The 22265-nt window shown below is 44.4% G+C and overlaps 1 protein-coding gene across 2 annotated transcripts; it reads right to left on the minus strand.

Moving 5' to 3' along the window:
- Positions 1 to 10260: 10260 nt before the first annotated feature.
- LOC125551914 (GPN-loop GTPase QQT2) lies at positions 10261 to 13479 on the minus strand. Of its 2 annotated transcripts, XM_048715315.2 has the most exons (7): positions 13254 to 13479; positions 13010 to 13169; positions 12650 to 12879; positions 12000 to 12290; positions 11472 to 11677; positions 10941 to 11215; positions 10261 to 10533 (listed from the first exon to the last, which is right to left on the minus strand). In XM_048715315.2, the coding sequence occupies exons 1-6, from the start codon at positions 13314 to 13316 to the stop codon at positions 10942 to 10944; spliced, it is 1224 nt and encodes a 407-aa protein (XP_048571272.1). In that variant the 5' UTR covers positions 13317 to 13479; the 3' UTR covers positions 10261 to 10533; position 10941. The 2 variants fall into 2 exon arrangements, with proteins under 2 accessions (XP_048571272.1, XP_087374638.1); XM_087518512.1 differs by having other exon boundaries at positions 13010 to 13459.
- Positions 13480 to 22265: the final 8786 nt, after the last annotated feature.

Here is a 22265-nt window from a genome sequence, read left to right on the forward strand (position 1 = left end):
ACGGACGTGTCCGGTGGCGCAGAGGGGGAGGGAGACTAGGGTTTACCTGAAATTTCGGAGGGGGAGGTGTTTATATAGATTCTGGGAGCTAGGAGAGGGCTATTGAGGTACAGTTTTCGCCCACACGGTCGTGATCCAACGACGGAGAGCATGGAGGGGGTTTAGATGGGTTAGCGGGCTGTTGTGAAGGGGTGGTGTGCTGCAAAGGGAAGGAGGGTTTCGGCTAACGCGGTTAACCGTTGGGGCAACAAACGACCTCCAAATGGAATGAAATTTGACAGGAGGTCTAACGGTGATATACCAAGGCCACTCGACAAATCTCGGCCCATTCTGAGAACGTTTTTATGCCAATTATGAAACGAGATCTGGAAGGTGCGGCGGGTGCATGTGAGAGTGTCGGATGCCGAAACAGACAACGGAGAAAACTGGGAAACCCGTACGGCTGCAAGTTTCAAAAAACATGAGGATGCAATGCACATGATGACATGGAAAAATGCAACATGCAAGAAAATGACATGGCAATGACGGCGAATAATTGGAAGACACCTGGCGCATCGGTCTCGGGGCGTTACAACTCTCCTCCACTAACAAGAGATCTTGTCCCAAGATCTTAGGAACGAGATGGAAGAGGAAGAGGAAGAGGTGAAACAATATTTAAGAGAGAAGGTGAACAAAGTCGAGATCACCTGGGTAGAAAAGAGGAATGATGAATATGACGAGAATCAAAAGCTTAAGGAACAAGATATACTCTGAAACCACTCCGGTTAGAAAAGATAGAAAAGGAATAAGAATGAAAGAATTTAGGCAGCACTCCGACTGACATGGAAGGAATAGAACATGAACTTGTGAAGATGGAACGATACTTGACGAGAGGAACAACACAATGCCTCCAAAAGAATTGAAAGAGTGGAATGAAAAGAACGGAGAAGAATATGACAACTTCTACCACCATTGAGTTTGAAAGCATCCTTACGAAGAAGGTTGAACGAAGTTGTTGGAAAATCAACAACAAAAGAATTGATTTGGGTGGTCTTATGTAAACATCTCAAAACTTGAGGTGAATTTCTGCCACCACCAAATGGTTGAATAGGTGAGAAGAATGAAGAAATGCAAAACTCCACTTCAAAAGCATGCGGAGAATTAATTGCACTTCGAGACGCAAGGGAAAATATGTTTGCGCTCCTTCAACAAGAATCTTGATGAACACTTGAAGAATGAATTAAATCCTTACGAACCATCGTGAAGAACTCCGGTAACAAAAGAATGATGAGATAGAATTGAAGGATGAAAAGAATAAGATTACGCCTAGCGATGATTTAGATGGAGCTTCGCGACGAGACAAGCGAGAAAAACTTGGAACTCTGAAAAGAAAAAAAGAACAACTCAGGACCAAGAGACTATTCATCATGAAAAATCTCCGAAGGAAGTAATTAATCTACTTGATGAAAGAAGAATAATAATTATGTTATGCGCATCCTCCACCAATTAAATTGATGAGAAGCAATGGATTGCATATGACTTATTGTGTTGGAAAAGATTAAGGGGAGATATAGCGCAAAACTTGGGAAGGTCTTCCTGAACCACCGGTAGGGCTGGAAAGAACGACTGAATTGATATGATAACAAAGGAGAAGGAATCATGAACAAACCACCGTAAGAATTTGAAAATGAATAAAGAAAGGGAATGAATCACCGGAGGAATTGGAAAACGAACGAAGATACTTGAGTGAATTTACATGCAAGAGAACGAAGAGATCACGAACTGATTAAGGAATGCTTGAACGAAGCACCAGTACAAATATGGGAACGAACGAAGCTAAAAACTTGGAACGAACAAATATTTTGAAATGGAGGCCTCCGGATAATCGAAACGAAAAAACAACTCCTGAAATACTCCGGATGGGTAAGAAAAGAATTCTTGACGATCGGAACAAAATAAGAGGATAGCAACAAGCTAGCACCACGAATCTCTGAGAGAATGGAAAAGATTTAGAGGAATACTCTTCTTCAGTCTTCAAATGTTGAGAATGACGATGAGAAACATCACCAAAAATTGTTGAGATACTTCGGGAGAATGAAAGCGAAGAGGTTGAGCCAACCAAAGAAAATAATTTGAAATCGATCTTGGAAAAGCATCTGACTGATGAAATTTATTCTTACGTCAAACTTCAAAAAGAATTTGAGAATAACTCCGAAAAATTAGAAGAGTCAGGTAAGATCCTAGAAAAAGACCTGTGGGTTAGGGCCCACTGAAAGAAACGTCGTTGGAAAGGATCGGTTGATAGAGAGATGATGCACCGGAATGATTGAAAGACTCGAATGAGGTGACAACCTCGAATTAATTGAAGGCAACCATGAATCTTCTGAGATGTCTTGGGCACTCTGGAAGGATAAACTGGCGAGAGGCAAACGAGCAAGGGGAAGCACTTGAGACAACGAAAAGAATATGATCAACAACGAAAAAGCTTGAATTGGATTCACCGGAAAGAAAATGAGACGAACAATGATTAACAAGACGAGAATTCACCGGCTAAGACAATTGAGGAAAGACTGAAGAGACTCCGCAAGAATGAAATTGATGCTCGAAAAGAGGCTCAGACTCCGGGAAGAAAAAGGGTTGGGAGGGCAGGTAAAACAAAGGCAACTTGGAATGGGGAACCGACGAATAACTTGAAGAAAAACACTGGTTGAAATAAGTGAGGAAAGAATGCAAAGGCTTCGCACGAGTAGGATATATACTCGATTAAGGACTCCGGCTCCAAGAATAAAAAGGGTGGGCGAGCGGGAAAAACAAAGACAACTTCGGATGGGGAAACAACATCGTTGGGAAAGAACTGAGGATTGATCTCGCGAAAAACGACGAGGGTCGAATGAGTCAAAAGAAGTGTGCTGGATGAAAAGAGCTGACATCGCAACAAACGAAAACTAACTGCGTGATGCTAAAAAATTTGAAGGGGAAGAGGAGTATATCAAAACACCTACGTCAAGATTTCTCACCAAGGCGACGAAGGGACTGAGGAGTAAAAAGAATTCCTACTCTCCGATATAACTAGACTCCGAAAAAAAGTTTTTCTTCTAGACTCGACAACGGCCAACTACGACCAATCAAGGGGGCTCCTATGGTCGGTCGAGGCTCTGATACCAACTTGTCACGCCCAATATGTGACTCTATCCTAATAGAACTCGAAGGTCCCACCAATGATAGAAGCGCATATTGGAGACGCTTTTGCAAGGTGGATATCATTACATCGGACCATTACATAATAATTGGGGATACATACAAAAGGCATACAATGCCACATGAATACATCAAACATCATACATAAGAACAACATCCGACTATGGATGAAACACAAACAGAAACTCAAATGACATCCACCCTGCTAGCCCAGGCTGCCGATAAGGAACCTAACCCAAGATCGACGACGAAGAAGAAGAAGAACTCCAAGACAAGCAAACAACGCTCTCACGACATGATCATCGCATAACATGTACCTGCAACTGTTGTGTAGTAATCTATGAGCCACGAGGACTCAGCAATCCCATTACCATGGGTATCAAGACTAGCAAAGCTTAATGGGTATGGAAGGGGTAAAGTGGTGAGGTTGCAACAACGACTAAGCATTGTATGGTGGCTAACTTACAAGTAGGAGAGTAAGATGAGAAACTACGCAAACGGTCACAAATTAGTAATGATCAAGAAGTGATCCTGAACTACTTACGTTCAAACATAACCCAACCATGTTCTCTTCTCGAACGCACCTGAAATGAGACAGTCACGGTTACGCACGCGATTGGTGTATTTTATTTGAGTTTACTTCAAGTCCTCTACAACCGGATATTATCAAATTCCCATCTGCCACATAACTGTGGGCACGGCTCTCGAAGCGCATATTGGAGACGCTTTTGCAAGGTGGATATCATTACATCGGACCATTTCATAATAATTGGGGATACATACAAAAGGCATACAATGCCACATGAATACATCAAACATCATACATAAGAACAACATCCGACTACGGATGAAACACAAATAGAAACTCAAACGACATCCACCCTGCTAGCCCAGGCTGCCGACCAGGAACCTAACCCAAGATCGACGAAGAAGAAGAAGAACTCCAAGATAAGCAAACAACGCTCTCACGACATGATCATTGCATAACCTGTACCTGCAACTGTTGTGTAGTAATCTGTGAGCCACGAGGACTCAGCAATCCCATTACCATGGGTATCAAGACTAGCAAAGCTTAATGGGTATGGAAGGGGTAAAGTGGTGAGGTTGCAACAGCGACTAAGCATTATATGGTAGCTAACTTACAAGTACAAGAGTAAGATGAGAAACTACGCAAACGGTCGCAAACTAGTAATGATCAAGAAGTGATCCTGAACTACTTACGTTCAAACATAACCCAACCGTGTTCTCTTCTCGAACGCACCCGAAAAGAGACAGTCACGGTTACGCACGCGGTTGGTGTATTTTAATTGAGTTTACTTCAAGTCCTCTACAACCAGATATTAACAAACTCCCATCTGCCACATAACCGCGGGCACGGCTCTCGGAAGTTTAAACCCTGCAGGGGTGTCCCAACTTAGCCCATGAAAGAGACAATCTTCAGCAAGTTATATGGCAACCAAGGACATGGAATCAAAGTACACATAACAAGGAGCAAATAACATCAAGGCATCATAACCATATGGCTCATGGACTAGAGGGAACCATCAAAACTAGTTTGAATGTTGTAACAGTTTCAGCAAGTGTAAAATAGCAACATCATTGTAGCATGTTTGCAAGCTTGGATCAGAAGTTATATGAAGTCCAAAATTATCAAACTTGGCATGTGGACAAAGTACTCATAGCATAATTCAATTCATGTAATTGGAACATCTTCAAAAAAGGCATAGATTAATCAATAACAAGCTTGCAACATGGCATCATGAAGTTAACAGAAAACGGGAACATCATTTAGGCATATGTTCATGGCAACGAAAACATGTGCTACAGGACATATATGAGGCATAAAATGGCATGGCATGATAGAGCATAACATGGACATCAAAACATGTCAACTAGGCATCTACAGATTATGCATGGAATTGATGGTAGCATCAAGTTAACATGGCAACATAATGTAACAGTTACAGACTTAGCAAAAATCACTAAGTCTCAGAAAACAGCAAACATCAAGTAGCATAATTTGCAAGCTTGTGCTAGTCACCACAGGGCACACCAAAAAACATGGATTGCACCACTGCAAAGATGGCATGAAGATGCTCCTAAAACATGTTGACATGATGCTCAAAAGATAAACACACAAAATGCTATGAAAAAGACAAATCAGCAAGTTACAGTAGTTTTCAGCAGTTAACATCATTTAGCACTTTTGCAATGATGATTAAGGCGTAAATATGGACAGTAACATGCATGCAAATGACACTAGCATGTATGAGCACTCAGAGATGAACATTTGCTTATAAAGAACATCATCATAGGACACACATGCACCAAGTTGCAGGCATCAGAATAATGCAACATGACATGATTTTTGCAGGGACTTAGTGAACAAAATGGACCTCGGGGGAAAAACTTGATCTCGTGGATCGGGATGGAGCGGTGCGATTCGGCTGTTTGGATCGGGGGTCGGGGACATCCAGAGGCGGGGGCGTCCCATCGACGGGTCACGGAGCTCCAGTGACGGTTCCGGCGACCGCGGGGCAGAGGAGCTCGAGGAGGAGGTCGGCGGCACGGGGCGAGGCGGATTCGGGTGCTCCTACCCGAATCCGGCCGGAGATGGGGCCGACGATGAGCTGCGGAGGCCGGAGCTAGCTGCGGAGCAGAGCGGGGCCGGCGAGCGGGCGGGCGGCAGAGGCGGGCGGGCGCGTAGCGGTCGGTGGCGGCGGGAGGCGGCGGCGGCGGGCGCACAGTGGCCGGTGGCGGCGGGAGGCGGCGGCGGCGGAGCGCGGCGACGGGGACCGGAGGCAGGCGCGGGCGGGCGCGCGAGTCGAGGCGGGCCACGGCGGCGGGGACGACGCGGTTGGATAGGGCTGCTCCGGATTCGCCGAGGGTGGCGGCGCTGGACGCGTCCGGCGCGGACGGACGTGTCCGGCGGCGCGGAGGGGGAGGGAGACTAGGGTTTGCCCGAAATTTCGGAGGGATGGTATTTATATAGATTCTTGGATCTAGGAGAGGGCTATTGAGGTGCGATTTTCGTCCACACGATCATGATTCAATGACGAAGAGCATGGAGGGGGTTTAGATGGGCTAGCGGGCTGTTGTGAAGGGGTGTTGAGCTGCAAAGAGAAGGAGGGTTTCGGTTAATGCGGTTAACCGTTGGGGCATCAAACAACCTCCAAATGGAACGAAATTTGATAGGCGGTCTACCGGTGATATAGCAAGGTCACTCGACAAATCTCGGCCCATTCCGAGAACATTTTTATGCCACTTATGAGACGAGATCTGGATGGTGCGGTGGGTGCATGTGAGAGTGTTGGATGCCGAAACGGACAACAGAGAAAACTGGGAAACCCGGACGGATGCAAGTTTCAAAAAACATGAGGATGCAATGCACATGATGACATGGCAAAATGCAACACGCAAGCAAATGACATGGCAATAACGGCGAATAAGTGGAATACACCTGGCGCATCGGTCTCGGAGCATTCACAATTACTTTTGACTTACCACAGGACCATGATGACATCGGGTTGGCCCCGAGGGGTGCCCGCGAGTGATGTGAAGTCGGGTTGATCTGGAGGATACCCACAAGTTTTCCACGCGGCGCGGCTGGGCATTCTTAGCCCCTGCTGCAAGTCCATGAGATGGGGCGACGAGGCCACATGTCGTGGATCATTGATCGTTACCGCACTTCCAAGACACTAACGGTTTGGATATTTGATCCGAGTAGGCCTCTGGCCTTTTTCGCACTAACCACCACGCGGGAATAAGTATGGGCACTCGGCGTCGTATGTATCAGCCGAAAACTCAACGGACGTCAGCGATGGAGCGGCGCGCGCCGGGTTGGACTGGAATGCCTCGCCTTGTATAAGGGGAGCTAGGTCTGCTCACCGACTACGTATGCAACGTGCAGGAGTGCAAAGGGCGATGGCCCAAGACCCCTGCGCGCTTAGGATGTAGACCGACGTGTTGGCCTCTCTGATGAGCCTAGGTAGGACTGCGGTGTGTTGATCGTCCGAGGCCGGTCATGACCGGATGGCGTGTCCAGCCGGAGTTGATCGAGCGTGTTGGGTAAGTTGGTGCACCCCTGCAGGGAAGTTTTCTATCTATTCGAATAGCCGTCTCCACGGTAACGGAAGCTCGGAGTTGTATCCCTATCGATACAATTAGAACTTGATGCTGAGGCATGTAATGGAAATGATGGCTCCGGGATTATTTTCTCGCAGGGAGTCGAGGAAGTGATCTCTGGGCATGTTACAACATACTTACTAATATTATAATATGCCACTCTTATCTCTTCTGATGTTGCAAGATGCTTGGAGCTGCTTGAAGATGCTAGTCTTCGATAGGCTAGGCTTTCCCTTCTCTTCTGGCATTCTGCAGTTCAGTCCACAGATACTATCCATTTCATTGATACCGATGTATATGTAGTGAAGATCCTTACTTGCGAGTACTTTGGATGGGTATTCACGGTTGCTTTGCTCCCCTTTTTCCACCTCTTTCCACTCTTCTCGGATGCTGCAACCAGATGGTGGAGCCCAGAAGCCAGGCGCCAGCTTCGACGACTACTACTACTACTATACCGAGGGTGCCTACTGCTACGTGGAGGTCGCCGATGACCAGGAGTAGTTTAGGAAGCTCCCAGGCAGGAGGCCTTGCCTTTTCGATCGTTAATGTTTGTGCTAGCCTTTTTAAGGCAGAACTTGTTTAACTTATGTCTATACTCAGATATTGTTGCTTCCGCTGACTCTTGTGAATTCGAGCCCTCGAGGCCTCTGACATGTAATATAAAGTTTGTATTATTTTAATTTGTGTCTAGAGTTGTGTTGTGATATCTTTTCGTGAGTCATTGATCTTGAGCGTACAGTTTTGTGTGTATGATTAATATACGATTGAATCGAGGGTGTCACAATGATTATACTTGAATGATTGTAACCATATGGGTGATATGGGCTGCAAGACGAAAGGTAATCCACGAGGAGGACATCTTCCACACTCCGTTTGCGATACACTCATCCATCAACAACTTCGTGGATGAGATTAGAGTTCTGCATAAACCGAGGCACTGGCTAACCTCGAGGGATGGACACGCCAAAATAAATGTTGATGTGGCGGTTCTTCGGGCAGGAGGAAGAGGAATCATAGCGGCTATGTGCAGAAATCAAACGAGAATTTACCAAGGGCCGTCCGTAGTGGTGAATAATCATATCAACAATGCTACTATGCTTGAAACATTGGCGATCAGAGAAGCACAAAACACTGGCTGAGGACTTATACATCACTAATATAGATGTGGCATCGGGCCGCAAAAAAGCAATTGAAGCGACTAAAGAAGGGAGCGCGGCGTCGTATGGAGCAATGATACATGAAATCATAAATGGAGCTGGTTTGTTTAATTCTTGCCTTTTTTAGTTATGAGTTTAGGACCTCGAATGTCAAGTCTTACAATTTCGCTAAGCATGTACTTAAATTTTAAATGCATGGACTGCCTTGCTTTGTCCTAACCTGCCGAGCCGAAGTCTTGCAGCATCGGGGGTGATCCTACGGAATAGCTACAGTATGAGAACTGTTACCAGATGACGATTGAATTTGTAAGATCATCTTTGGACATTGCCCGCGCACGAAGCAAACATGGCAGCTGGCCTGGCCAAGGGTAGTAAGCGCCTGCTACAAATCAGGCGGATGATTTCCTAGAGAAATCATCCACCCAGCCAGCCGTTCGATCCTATCCCGATGGCCGTTTGATCGAGTCACCACAGGCTTGGCCTTTCTTCTCTAATCCTCATCCATCTGATTCTGATACAGAGCAACGCCGTCTGATGCAAAGCAGGACAGCACCCCCGTGGCACCTTGCGTTGGCGACCTCGCGTCAGTGGAGCCGCCGGCAACTGCTGCATCGCAGCTCCAAGAGTCGTCGGCAACCGCTGCATCACACCATCGAAGCCACCGGGTGCTGCTCCATAGCAACACCGAGCGTGGCGAAGAAACTTGGATGCATCGCCGATGAGCTCTGGCGAAGCTTCATTGCAGCATCGCCTGCTGTCGTCGCAGCACTGGCGAAGCTCCATCGTAGCGCCGGTGTGGCAAAACCTACAGGGTGAGGGCAGCAGCTCGGGGAAGCTCCATTGCAGCGTCGGAGTTGCAACGCCATGGCCGGCCTGTCGCGGTCGTCGTCTCGGCACCGGCGAAGCTCCAATGCAGCGCTGGAGTTGCAACCGCCATGGTCGTCACAGTCATCATCACAGTGCCGACGATGCTCCAATGCAGCAGTGACGGGCGCGCGCGATGCTCCGTCGTAGCGTTGGCAGCCACGGTCGGAGGCGCTGATCAATTGCAGCACACCGTGCTCGCCTAGCTGATCTCCATGGATGTTGCTTGTCGTCTCGGCACCGGCGAAGCTCCAGTGCAGCGCTGGAGTTGCAACCGTCATGGTCGTCGCAGTCATCATCACAGTGCCGACGATGCTCCAATGCAGCAGTGACGGGCGCGCGCGATGCTCCGTCGTAGCGTCGGCAGCCACGGTCGGAGGCGCTGATCAATTGCAGCACACTGTGCTCGCCTAGCTGATCTCCATGGATGTTGCTTTTTTGGAGAGGTAGCAGGGCAGTAACAGTGTTGGGGCGGGCTATACGGCAACGGGTGACAGTGGTCAGCGACAAGGAGTTTGCAGCGTGTCTTTTGGGAGAGGTAGCAGGGTAATAGCAGTCGTGTGTAACGGCGGCGGTGGTCGGGAGAGGTAGCACCACCTGAGGAAGAAGAAGGCCTGTGAGAAGAAAAACTTGTGAACGGGAGCTTTCCTGTAAAGATAACGCTACGAGGAGAAAGCGGTGGGTGGGCCAGTAGGGGACGCGTGTCGTTCGCTCAAGGGGGCTTACAATCGAGTGGGATCATCCGGTTGTTTTTAAACATTTTCCTTCAGTAGTATTGTCGGTTTGATGAGACCCCAGGTTTTATTGTAAAAGTTTTGGTGGATGACGTAACCACTATTGCTGTAGATAATAACATACTGTATTTTTAAATGTAAAAAAAGTAAGCCCGGGCATTGCTAAACTTCTTGGAATCCAACCGAGGCTTTGCCTAAGCAAGTAACCGAATTACCGCCCCAGCAGTTTTCAAAAAAGTGTGCAGAACAAGTCAAGGAAACAATTCGTACAGCGTAGCCAGTGAATACAGTTCAGTTCATCATGAGATTGCAGCGAGTTTGGTAAAGTGCGAGTTGATTTACAGACTAACGGCAGTGATCCACCTAGTGATATCGATGGCATTTCATTTCCACTGTAATAACCTGGAAACAAACACCACTCCCGACCGGGTCCTCCTGAACACCCTCCAGTAAACGCCCTGTTCAACTCAATCAACCTGTCAAGACAAGCTTAATACGATGAGAATGGAATCAACGAACCTTTACATTGACAGGAAAACTAATAGCTCGAGTTGGTGATCTACTGATCTTATCAACAATAAAACCATCTCAATCCGGTAATATAACAGCAATGCAATGCCACCCCTCATGCAGATTTCAATCTTACAAAATATAACTACACACGGAGTGTGAATCTGTATATTAAATATTCTATATCCCTTGAGAAAACAGCATATACCTTTACACGCGCCCCCAAAAAATTCATGGTTATGTCACATTAATTGCCGGAATCAACAATGCATGTTAAGATGAATGCCCATTATCCTGACAGTAATAGATATTCAACTAACGAGAACACCTTCAGAGCAAACAGAGAAGTGCTAGAATACCAGTGCTAGAATACCTTAAAAGCCAAAATGAGTCACTTCATCATCTTCTCCTTCATCTTCATCATCATCATCCTCGGAGATCCTGAAATCCTCCAACGCCTCCTCTTCTTCCTCCTCATCAGCGTCCCCCATCATCTCTGAGGCAGGAGTTTTGTCCTTCAAACCAGTGCTGAGCACCACAGTTTGTCCTTTGGACTTCTCCATATCTCTCCTCAATCTTTCCATGTTCTCATTCCTACGCTCAGCTTCTAGTCTCTCCTTTTCAGCAATCCTCTTGTCAAGATCAGCCCTGATAAAATTGTTAGATGATAGCAACTAATAAGTTACTCCCTCCGTTCCTAAATACTTGTCTTTCTAGGCATTTCAACAAGTGACTACATACGGAGCAAAATGAGTGAATCTACACTCTAAAATATGTCTACATACATCCGTATGTAGTAGTCATTTGAAATGTCTAGAAAGACAAGTATTTAGGAACGGAGGGAGTAGTTTTTAGTATCAACAATTCATTCAGCAATTGTAGGACTATATGATAAGGGACAGACCTGTAGGTCTCCATGTATTCATTAGCGCTTGCTTCTATAGCTTCAAAAAATGCATCAATTCCAGTGCCAGATACCGCCGATACTCCAACAGAGCGTAGGTTGTTGTAGAATTCGTCCAACACAAGAGAGAGACTCCGGGTAAATGAAGATGAGTACGATGAGTCGGAATCCAAAGCTGTCTGAAATGCTTCAAAATCTTGCATCCACTGGTCCAGCACATAAATGAAGGCCAAGTTACCAAAATTTGAAGAAAAGGAAAGGAAACCAAGAACTAAATTGAAGAAACATCATGGAGAAAAACTCTGTTAGTGTATTGTTGATTAATATAAATGTTCAATAAACCTAAATCATACGGCTCAGCATGGCAGCTCAAATGTTACATATTGACAACAAAAGAATACCAAAGGGAGAACCAGTGCGCATAATCAAATGTTACACACAACGTGAATACATGATAGTAGCTAAATGCAATACTAGTGTACATAATCAAGAACAGTGAAACAGAAATCATCACAAGGGTGTACTTACCTCAAGAGCAAACTCGTGCTTGGCTACATCAACCTTATTAAATGTCAGCACCAGAGGCAAACGGGTCTTGTAGAGGATACTGCATGCATACATCATGTTGCTCATAAAGGTCACAGGGCTTGTCGACCTGGGGGTGTCAACCACATATGCAACAACTGTTGGAAATGTTGATGCAAAAGCTTCGGTTATGATAGCTCCTGAAGCCGACCAAGTAAAGATTTCAATCTGCCCTGGGGTGTCCACCAGCACATAATCCAGCTGGTCTGCTCGCTTTTCAATAACAGATATAACCTGTAAGGATGAATATTAGACATATATTAGCTGAATGGCACAATAATAGAGTGGGAAAAGATGTCTCACATACCATAAATGTAGAATACAATTTCACAAAAAGTTGTCACTATTCAGAGCAGAATCAAATAAATTTCTATGAACTCTACATTATACTATTCATTAAGCACAATTCATGCAACAGTTTACATTGAATGATGGAAAAATTACATGAATCAATTACCCGCAAAAAAAATGAAACAACCCGGCTTGACGGCGTGGTTCTAAGTTTGTACTACCTTGAATTTTATAGCCTAACAGAGTACATAAATAGTGCACATTACCATTCTAAACATTCTTGATGCATATAAGATTAGTACCTCATCAAACTTGGTTGAGAACAGGTTGAGTGAGGTAAGAATGCCACCATTGGGACCAAGTCCGTACTCTTTCATCACCTCCTTGTAGCGCACGGTATCGCGGATATCAATGTTGGCTCCGAATGGCAGTGTCATCACCGCAGGGTCAAGGTTGAGCACATAACCCCTCATGTTCGCTGATGCCTGCATATGACACACCAAACGGTGCATGAAGGTGGTCTTCCCCGTCCCTACATTGTAGGCCAAAACAGAGTAAGCTTCCCCAAAATCTTCTCAATAAAAGCTCGACATATCACCGGTTCGGTCGGCCATCCGTCCTGCTAAAATGACAACTGAATAGGGCAAACGAAATCGACGCACCGGCCATGCCGATGACGAGGATGATCACCGGCTTCTTCTTGAAGTTGGCGCGCCCCGGGCCGATAGATAGACTCCCGATGGAGTCCGCGAGTTCGTCGCCCTTCCCCTTCCCCTTTCCTTTCTCCTCCTCCGCGGCATCGGCCTTCCCCTTCGCGTCCGCCTGCGCACGGAAAATCGCATTCAAAACCCCAAAAAAGAAAGAAAAATCCCCGAGAGAATAAGTTCGGCGGCGGCGGCGGCTTGCCTGGTCCTCGAGGTCCATCTGGGTGGGCTTGCTCTCGGCGGACGGTTCGGAGTCGACGTCCATGGGCGGCTCGGGTGGTGCCGGGAGACGACTGCAGGCTCCGCTAAACCCTAGACTTGACGGCGAGGGTGCGTCGAGTGGGGAAAGGGGGAAGAAAGACGAAAGAGAATGGCAAGTCACAACAGTGGTCTTCGCCCTTGTTGGGCTTTGCTCATAGACTTGCCAACCGAGGAGTCCGCTCGGTTTGCTCTTGCTCTTTCTGGTTTCCGGGAAAATCGGCTTCTCAATCACGAGTTAAAAACTTTATTCCCTATTACTCCCTCCATTCCCAAATATTTGTCTTTCTAGAGATTTTAACGAGTAACTACATTCGAAGCAAAATGAGTGAATCTACACTTTAAAATAAGTCTACATACATCCATATGTTGTGTCCATTTGAAATGTCTAGAAAGACAAATATTTGAGAACAAAGGGAGTATATATTAAAAAAGGATTGATTTTTGAACGGCGATATCTATATCTATATCTACTATTAAAGGGAATAGGTATTCTTGGTTTAATTTTGCTGTGTTTCGTCCCGTTTAAATGTTTTTTTTCTGGTTTCATCCAATTTAGATGATTTTTATTATCTGAGATGGTACTAAAATTTCGTCTGTCCTGGAATTTTAAAAACGTTTTGCTGTGTTATTATTGAGTTTTTATGTCTGGGCCATAGCTCCTTTTTTCATCACGGGCCGAGCTGAGCTGCTGCAGCGAGAAGCGAAAAATATAGTTGCGCTGTTATGCGACATGCTATGCAGTTTTTTATCGCATCAGAGGATGCAAGCAACGTAAAAACTCATCGCGTTCAAAACAGCAGACCAACTCAGCTAGCATTCAACAGTGCTATGAAATAGGATACATTACTTAATAGTCTCACTGCAATTCTTTATCTCTAATAGACAATTTCTTTTTCTCCATGCCTGGCAAAAAAGCAAAAAAACAATTTGTCCCGTTCCGCCTCCCCCCTCTATGCACGACTCCACATTGTGCCTCGGGATTTATATATTATTATTAGCTAAACATTAAATGATGTGTCTTCTTTTGTCAATAGTCCAACCTCACTCAGTTAAACCGATTGCCGCCACTTATACATTATCAACTCAATTGCCACGAGCCATCCTGGGAGAAAACAATGAACTGGTAAAAGAAGATTAGTGTGTGTTGCATGATGTGTCAAATACCTAACGTCTCGAGGATTCTAGATGCAAGCTTCTCTGCATGATGCCGGGCACCACATGCTCGGGGTCCAGGGGCCAGGGCTACTCGCGACTCAAGACCAACGGCGGCTACCTGTAATCCATTAATTAAATACAACATGAGACAAAGGAACATCACATGATGTGCCAATTTTTTTTTCACACAAATGTGTTAAAATTGTAACTAGAGCATGCATGGTCGTGTGTTCAAGGGCTCTAGACATGATGCATGTGTCAAAGACAAAACGAGACAAATGGGCCTAGAGTCCAGACCGATTGTATTCTTCGATAACTCAAATATTTTTTGAGTCCCTGGTTTGGGTCATGGAAGTGCAGGAAAAAGGATAAGCGGCCATATGTTTTGAAATAGATGATGACGTAGACATATGATAGTTTTAATTCAGACGAAGAAGATGATAATTAAGTAGCAATACGAGTTCCGCTTCGTGTTCAAATAGATGATGTGGACCTTTGTGAGTTTTGAGCCATACTTACTGGATTGGGAGCATGATATTTTTTTCCGTTGCAATGCACGGGCATGTGTGCTAGTTAAACTGATGTTCGGTATGAGAGAGCCTCAAATAGAACGATTCGTTCGCTTCTTTTTTTTCTTTCGGTATGGGAGAGCCTCAGATCGAACGATTCGTTCGTTTCTTTTTTTTTCTTCCTTTTTTGAGGTGTGAACGATTCGTTCGCTACCAGGGGGCATCCATCGAACGAATCCATTCGCCACGAGAAGCGCCAGAGCGAACCCCCTCCCCAGGGGGCCTACAGGCCTTTTTACTGTGAAAAAAGGAAAAATAAAGCCCAGTTTGACCCATATTTTACTGTGACTAAAAAAGCCCACTTTTGGCTGTGACTAATAAAGGCAAGATTTTTCCATGCTCTGAAAGAAATTGCAATGGTCCAAAAATAAAATTATTCGTGATACATAGAGAATGAAAAGCTAGATACTACTAAAAATTCCGAAATGGTTCAGAAAAATCATTTTTAATGCAAATTGCACAAAAGAAAAAGTTCAAGGCAATTTGCATCTCTATATGGTGGCAAGAAATGTAAATTAAAAAATTGTATGATATTTTTACTATGATACATGAAGAGTGTGGATAAAAATTTGCCATCATGTGGAACGCAAAACAAAAGTGCACCATCTACTGTTAGTACTAATTGACATGTTTTGTAAAGTAAATGTGTCATAGTCTATAGAAGCAAAAAATTCCCATGAATTGTCGAAACATGCAAAAATTGCCGTTGATGTCACGTATTTTTGTCATGGCAAAATAAAAGTAAACTTACCATGCTCCATAAATGTAAATTTGTCATGGGAGTTACAATTGCCATGGCGATAAAGGTAGTCATAGCAATAAAAGGGTAAGTTTGCCATGCCCAAAATTTAAAAGTAAAAAATTGACATGGCAAAAATAAAGTAAAATTGTCATGGCAATAAAAGTAAATTTACCATACTACAAAGTAAAATAGCCATGTTTTTAAAAAGGTAACATGTTTTGAAGATAAAAAATTCATACATTTGTTGTGTGACTGTTCCAAAAAACGGCTTCAAATTTTGCTATGATGTACGAGACAAACTTTTTCCAAAAAAATTGCCATATGATCAAATCCACACAAAAAATTTGCCTCATGGTATGCTTAATGTACTCAATCATTGTAGACTTTGTTTCTTGTTCATTTGCCATGCTCAATGTACTTGGAGTAAAAATTGCCATGCTAAATTTACTATGGTCCAATGAAAGGCAAACAAATTGGAATGAGCTAGTAAATTGGCATTGCAAAATAAAACAACATTTGTCATGGCAAATGAAAATTACATTTGCCATGGCAATAAAATTGAAGAATTTGTAATGCCTAACTATTTTTGCCTCATGGTATGCACAATGTACTCAATAATTGTAGACTGTGTTTTAATTTCCCATGCTCAGTGTACTTGAACTAAAATTGCCATGTCAATTTTATTATAGTCCCGCGAAAAAGAAAAAAAATGTGTGATCTATTAAATTAAAATGTAAAAAGGTAAATTTTCCATGACATATATAGCTAATTTTGTCGTGGTAATTAATGTAAATTTGCCATGGCAAATGAAACTACATTTTGCCATGGCAGTAAAATTGAAGAATTTCCCATGCCTAACATGTTTTTTCTCATGGTATGTACAATGTACTCAATGATTGTAGACTTTGTTTCTTGTTCATTTGACATGCTCAATGTACTTGAAGTAAAATTGCCATGGCAAAATTAACATTGGTCCCATGAAAAAAAGGAAAAAAATGCCATGAGCTATTCAATTGACATGTAAAAGGTAAATTTGCCATGGAAATATAGGTACTTTTGTCGTGATAATGAATGTAAATTGCCATGGCAAATGAAAACTACATTTTTTCCATTGAAATAAAAACGAAGAATTTATCCATGGTGGTGTAGTTACATTTGTAGTGCCAACAAAAGGTAAATTTTCCATTGCCAATTTATAAAATTGACATGGCAGATAAAAGTAAAAAAGTGCCATGACTGACACACCAAGGAAAAGAATTTTTGCCATCTTAGTCTTAGCATGACTTTTTTGCCATGTGGACATTACCAAACAAGTGTAAAAATTGACCATGTCCACATGATTTCACTTGAACTAAGCTTGCCATGGTCCATAAAACAAGTTTGCCATGGTACTTGAATTAAACTTGCCATAGTCCATAAATAAAGTTTGCCATGTTAGAGAAATAAAAAATATATGTTTGAAGAAAATGGTGGCAAACAATTTGAAGGGTGGCAAGTTTGACATGTTGTAGAAACTTTCAGAAATTGTCATGTTTAGAATTTGCCGTATTGTTAAATAAGAGCAATTTTACATTTGCCATGTGACCATGGTCCCAAATTTTATCATGCCATTACATGTTAAATTGCCGTGGCAAAAACACATCACAAATTCGTAAACTATATCTACATTTTTCTAGTTTGGTGGCAAATTGTGCTTAGCTTCTATGGCAAAACACTTGTTTAGACAGAGAAAAACCCATGAAAAATCACGAAAAAAATATACACCTACTTCTCCATACACTATGATACATCTACTCCTACAGCAAAAAATGTGGACAGACTGGAAAAAATCCATCTCATTGGATCCTGAAATTCAGCCACATCATACCCTAGATTGATCTAGAAATCTGGTGGATCAAAAAACCCAAGCCACGTCCCTGCATCAGCAAGCACGATTTTTCCATTTGTTGACACCATGCATGGATCACCTCAAAAATAGCAAGCATGACAAAGCGGGGATTCGACTCGTACCTCCAGCGAGAGAACGCGTGAACGCACAACTTGATGCAAGGCACCAACCCGCCGTACGCCTCCTCCCCCGCGATGGCGCTCCACCTCATCGAGCAAACCTTCAGAGCGACAGGAACACCTCCTCCTCGGGCTCCAACAATTCCTATTTACCATGTTCCACTCAATAACATGTTTTTGATCAAAATAGCCATATCTATCATTTTCAACAAAATTTCCATGTTCTACTGCTACTTGTGACTGCATTGGGATTTCCTCGAAGAGGAGGATGATGCAGTACAATAAAGATAAGTATTCCCCTTAGTTAAGAACCAGGGTTATCAATCTAGTAGGAGAACCTTGTTAGCAGCACCTGCACACAAACAACAAATCCATGCAACCCAACGCATACAAGGGTGTCGGTGTATTAAACATGGGTGTATAATACCCTGACCTATGCACAGACAAGTAGCAGACCCCTCGCTATACGAAGTTTCAAAGAAGATTGCCAAATCAAAGGAGCCGTTCTTTGAGAGATCAAGGAGCGCATCAAGAAAACCAAGGTTCAAGACAAACATCGGGAGAGAACACTAGAGGCGGCCTTTGCTCGCAGGGCCGAGCCAGCAAGGCAAAGGCCCGGCAAGCACCGTGGCTAGCAAACCCCCGCCAACTACCAGCGCTTTGTCTCACCAGCTAGCTAGTCGTTGATCTGTGAGGTGTTGAGCCCGCAGGCAGCAAGGTGGGGTTTTCTGGCATGTGTCAGCACGTTGGAGAGAAGATTACCTTTATCGACACTCGTCCAAATGGCGTGTCAAGCTAATAGGAGTTAACCGGGCAAGCGGTGCTATATCCTTGCCGAGGCTTCTCCTCCTCACGACACCTAGCAACACATTTAATGCTTTTTGTCCTAACTAGCAGAGTTATGTATGCTATCTAATCATCGTGTAATTACCTTTTTTCCACTATGGTAACCCCTTGACCTATAAAAGGAGGGCCAAGGCAACCTTCACAAGGGTTCAAACCCATTCAAACCCCTAGCACATTTGATCGTGTAGTTGCCTTCTCCTAGCACCTTACCGGGGAGAGCGCTCCATGTACTTATGCTCCACACACTTTCAATACACCAAAAGCAGGAGTAGGCACTACTGCAGGATGATGCTAACGCGACACTACGATCAGAGACCCTTTGACAAAACTGTGTGTGATGCATTAATCACAAACGGGGATGTAAAAACTCGTCAAAATGTGCAAAACGTTTGCGATGGCGGAGCCATCAAACACGGTTCATATTTTAGTTACGTGTGCGATTCAGGGCACACGGTTAACCCGTTCGAACTGTTTGCGATGAGGCAGAACAACAGAAACGGGCAGCCATATCAATGTGTGTGCGTTATACATCATACAGTTCGCTCTGATAAACCGTTTGCTATTAGGGAGTGCAACATAACGGTTAGCCAGATCAAGGTGTGTGTGATATAGGGCATACGGTTCACTTGGACTAACTGTTTTTGATTAGCGAATGCAACATAAACGGTTCAACTTAACAAGATGTGTGTTTATTATAATTGTATGCATATGTAGGTCATGAGTGTTCTGGGCCTTGCTGCATTTGACATTTTTAATTATCCTGAATATGTAAGACAATTATTAAGAATTATTAACCGTTGCCATTGTAACTTTGCCTCAACGGCGAGCAGAGCATGCGGATGGACACCAGAGCGGAGTGCGCCGCAGCCGCCTCAACGGCGAGCAACCACGTGGTCAACCTTCTACCATCAATAAATTTTGACCTTGTTTCTCGTCACATTGCTGATTACAATGCAATAAGTAATTGCAAATCTGTTCACACCTATCAAACTAATATGTGTTCACACTTAGCACCGGGCTATAAAAACTACCCACTCGAAAATTACTTCACAGTTCCTCTCCTCATCACCCACAAAACTGGTTTTTTTCTATCAAGTCATTCCGCCATGACCTGTAGGAGGAGTTTAGGGTGGACATATAACCAGGCAGCAAAGACCAAGGCCGCGAAAGCACTAGAGATGTCCCGCCGCGAAGCCGCAGTCGCAGCAGAGATGTCCCAGCGCGCCGCGGAGCCCTCGAACAAGCTCTCACAGGCACGCGAGGGCTCTCACAAGCGCATTTGCGGCGTCGGCTATCGCGACGAGCCGACGTTCATGAAGTCCTTTGCCGGCGACGACGACATTCTCGCTGGCATCACTACGCAACAGGAGCTGGTCGACGACTTGATGAAGCTGCTCAAGATCAGCGATGCCTCAGTTGACAAGGCGACCGGCCTCGTCGAGCAAATCATGGGTGACAATGCGAAGATCCTCAAGTTGGTCGCCGAGAAGGAGGAGGAGGAGGCCGCCGGCTGGAAGATGCCGCATGAGCAGAGCAGTGCCTCGGAGATGACGCTGAAAGCGGTCATCGAGGAACTGATGGGTGGCTTGAGGAAGCTTCGGATCAAGCGCGAGCAGGAGGCGGAGGAATCCGTGGCTGCTTTCAGGCAAAGTCGTGGGGAATTGAAGAAGGAGTTGGAGGATTTCGCCGCCCAACGATCTGTAGGAGATATGCCCTAGAGGCAATAATAAATGATATTATTTATCTCCAAGTTCATAATTATGTTTATGTTCCATGCTATAACTGCTATGGTTCTCGAGTCTGCAATAACACGAGGCTTGGAGGATGACTCATATGCACGTGTGGGATAATAAACGGCAAGAAGTATTCTTAGTCTGGCCTCTAAGACTAGCTCAAGTGTTGCATGATGGTTCTGTTTTCCTGATCATGGGCATGTCTATGCCAACAACTTTGAGGGCACAATGTTAAGAGAACATTTGTGTTGAATCGACCCGGATTGATGTTATGCTATGAGATTCATTCGTCACAAGTTAATGGTACGTAACACAGAGATGGTTAACGTTTGCATGATTCCTTAGACCATGAGAGTATCGAGTTTCTTCATGCTTGCTTCATGAACTTTGGGGTTTGTTAAACATCATCCGTAAATGGGTGGCTATTACGGCGGCTTACGGGTTTATGGAAAAGTATGTCAAGTAACTTGATAGCTCAAGATTGGGATTTGCTCCTCCGACGATGGAGAGATATCTCTGGGCCCTCTCAGTGTTACGATATCCATCATCGTCTGGCCAGACACTTTGTGATTTGATCACGGGGCTGCAGGAACACGGGGACGAGAAAAGAGAACAATACCGGTAACGAGGTAACTGGCATAGTGGACAAGTTGTTGATCCACGGGGATGCAAACATGTCTCACCTCGGGTATTTGTAACATATCACGAAGCAACAAGAATAGCACGCGCCAACTGGAGGTTCACTCGAATATTCATTTGTGTGGGTATAGGGGTCAATATGGGTGTCCACGGCTCCGATGTTGATCATTGTTCGGAAAGTGTTCCGGTCATGTCTATGCTTCACCGAACCTATAGGGTCACACGCTTAAGGGTCATTGATACGTCTCCAACGTATCTATAATTTTTGATTGTTCCATGCCATATTATATTCTATTTTGGACATTATTGGGCTTTATTATACACTTTTATATTATTTTTGGGACTAACCTATTAACCGGAGGTCTAGCCCAGAATTGCTGTTTTTTTGCCTATTTTAGGGTTTCGCAGAAAAAGAATATCAAACGGAGTCCAAACGGAATGAAACCTTCGGGAACGTGATTTTTGGAACGAACATGATTCAGAGGACTTGGACCCTACGTCAAGAAATCAACGAGGAAGGCATGAGGTAGGGGGCGCGCCTACCCCCCAGGCGCGCCCTCCACCCTCGTGGGCCCCCTGTTGCTCCACCGACGTACTCCTTCCTCCTATATATACCTACGTACCCCCAAACTACTAGATACGGAGCCAAAACCCTAATTCCACCGCTATAACTTTCTGTATCCACGAGATCCCATCTTGGGGCCTTTTTCGGAGCTCCGCCGGAGGGGGCATCGATCACGGAGGGCTTCTACATCAACACCATAGCCCCTCCGATGAAGTGTGAGTAGTTTACTTCAGACCTATGGGTCCATAGTTATTAGCTAGATGGCTTCTTCTCTCTTTTTGGATCTCAATACAAAGTTCTCCCCCTCTCTTGTGGAGATCTATTCGATGTAATCTTATTTTGTGGTGTGTTTGTTGAGACCAATGAATTGTGGGTTTATGATCAAGTTTATCTATGAACAATATTTGAATCTTCTCTAAATTCTTTTATGTATGATTGGTTATCTTTGCAAGTCTATTCGAATTATTAGTTTGGTTTGGCCTACTAGATTGATCTTTCTTGCAATGGGAGAAGTGCTTAGCTTTGGGTTCAATCTTGCGGTGTTCTTTCCTAGTGACAGTAGGGCCAGCAAGGCACGTATTGTATTGTTGCCATCGAGGATAACAAGATGGGTTTTATATCATATTACATGAGTTTATCCCTCTACATCATGTCATCTTGCTTAAAGTGTTACTCTGTTCTCTTGAACTTAATACTC

The sequence above is a fragment of the Triticum urartu genome, chromosome 4A (genome assembly GCF_056163025.1).
Source record: "Triticum urartu cultivar PI428250 chromosome 4A, HENAU_Tu73, whole genome shotgun sequence".
Classification (NCBI taxonomy): Eukaryota; Viridiplantae; Streptophyta; class Magnoliopsida; order Poales; family Poaceae; genus Triticum; species Triticum urartu.

Coding starts and splice junctions, on each gene's coding strand:
- LOC125551914 (XM_087518512.1), bottom strand. CDS start 13,316: ATGGACGTCGACTCCGAACCGTCCGCCGAGAGCAAGCCCACCCAGATG. Junction 12,291..12,649: donor TCTCAACCAAGTTTGATGAG/GTACTAATCTTA, acceptor TCATCCTTACAG/GTTATATCTGTTATTGAAAA. Junction 11,216..11,471: donor GAATACATGGAGACCTACAG/GTCTGTCCCTTA, acceptor CAATTTTATCAG/GGCTGATCTTGACAAGAGGA.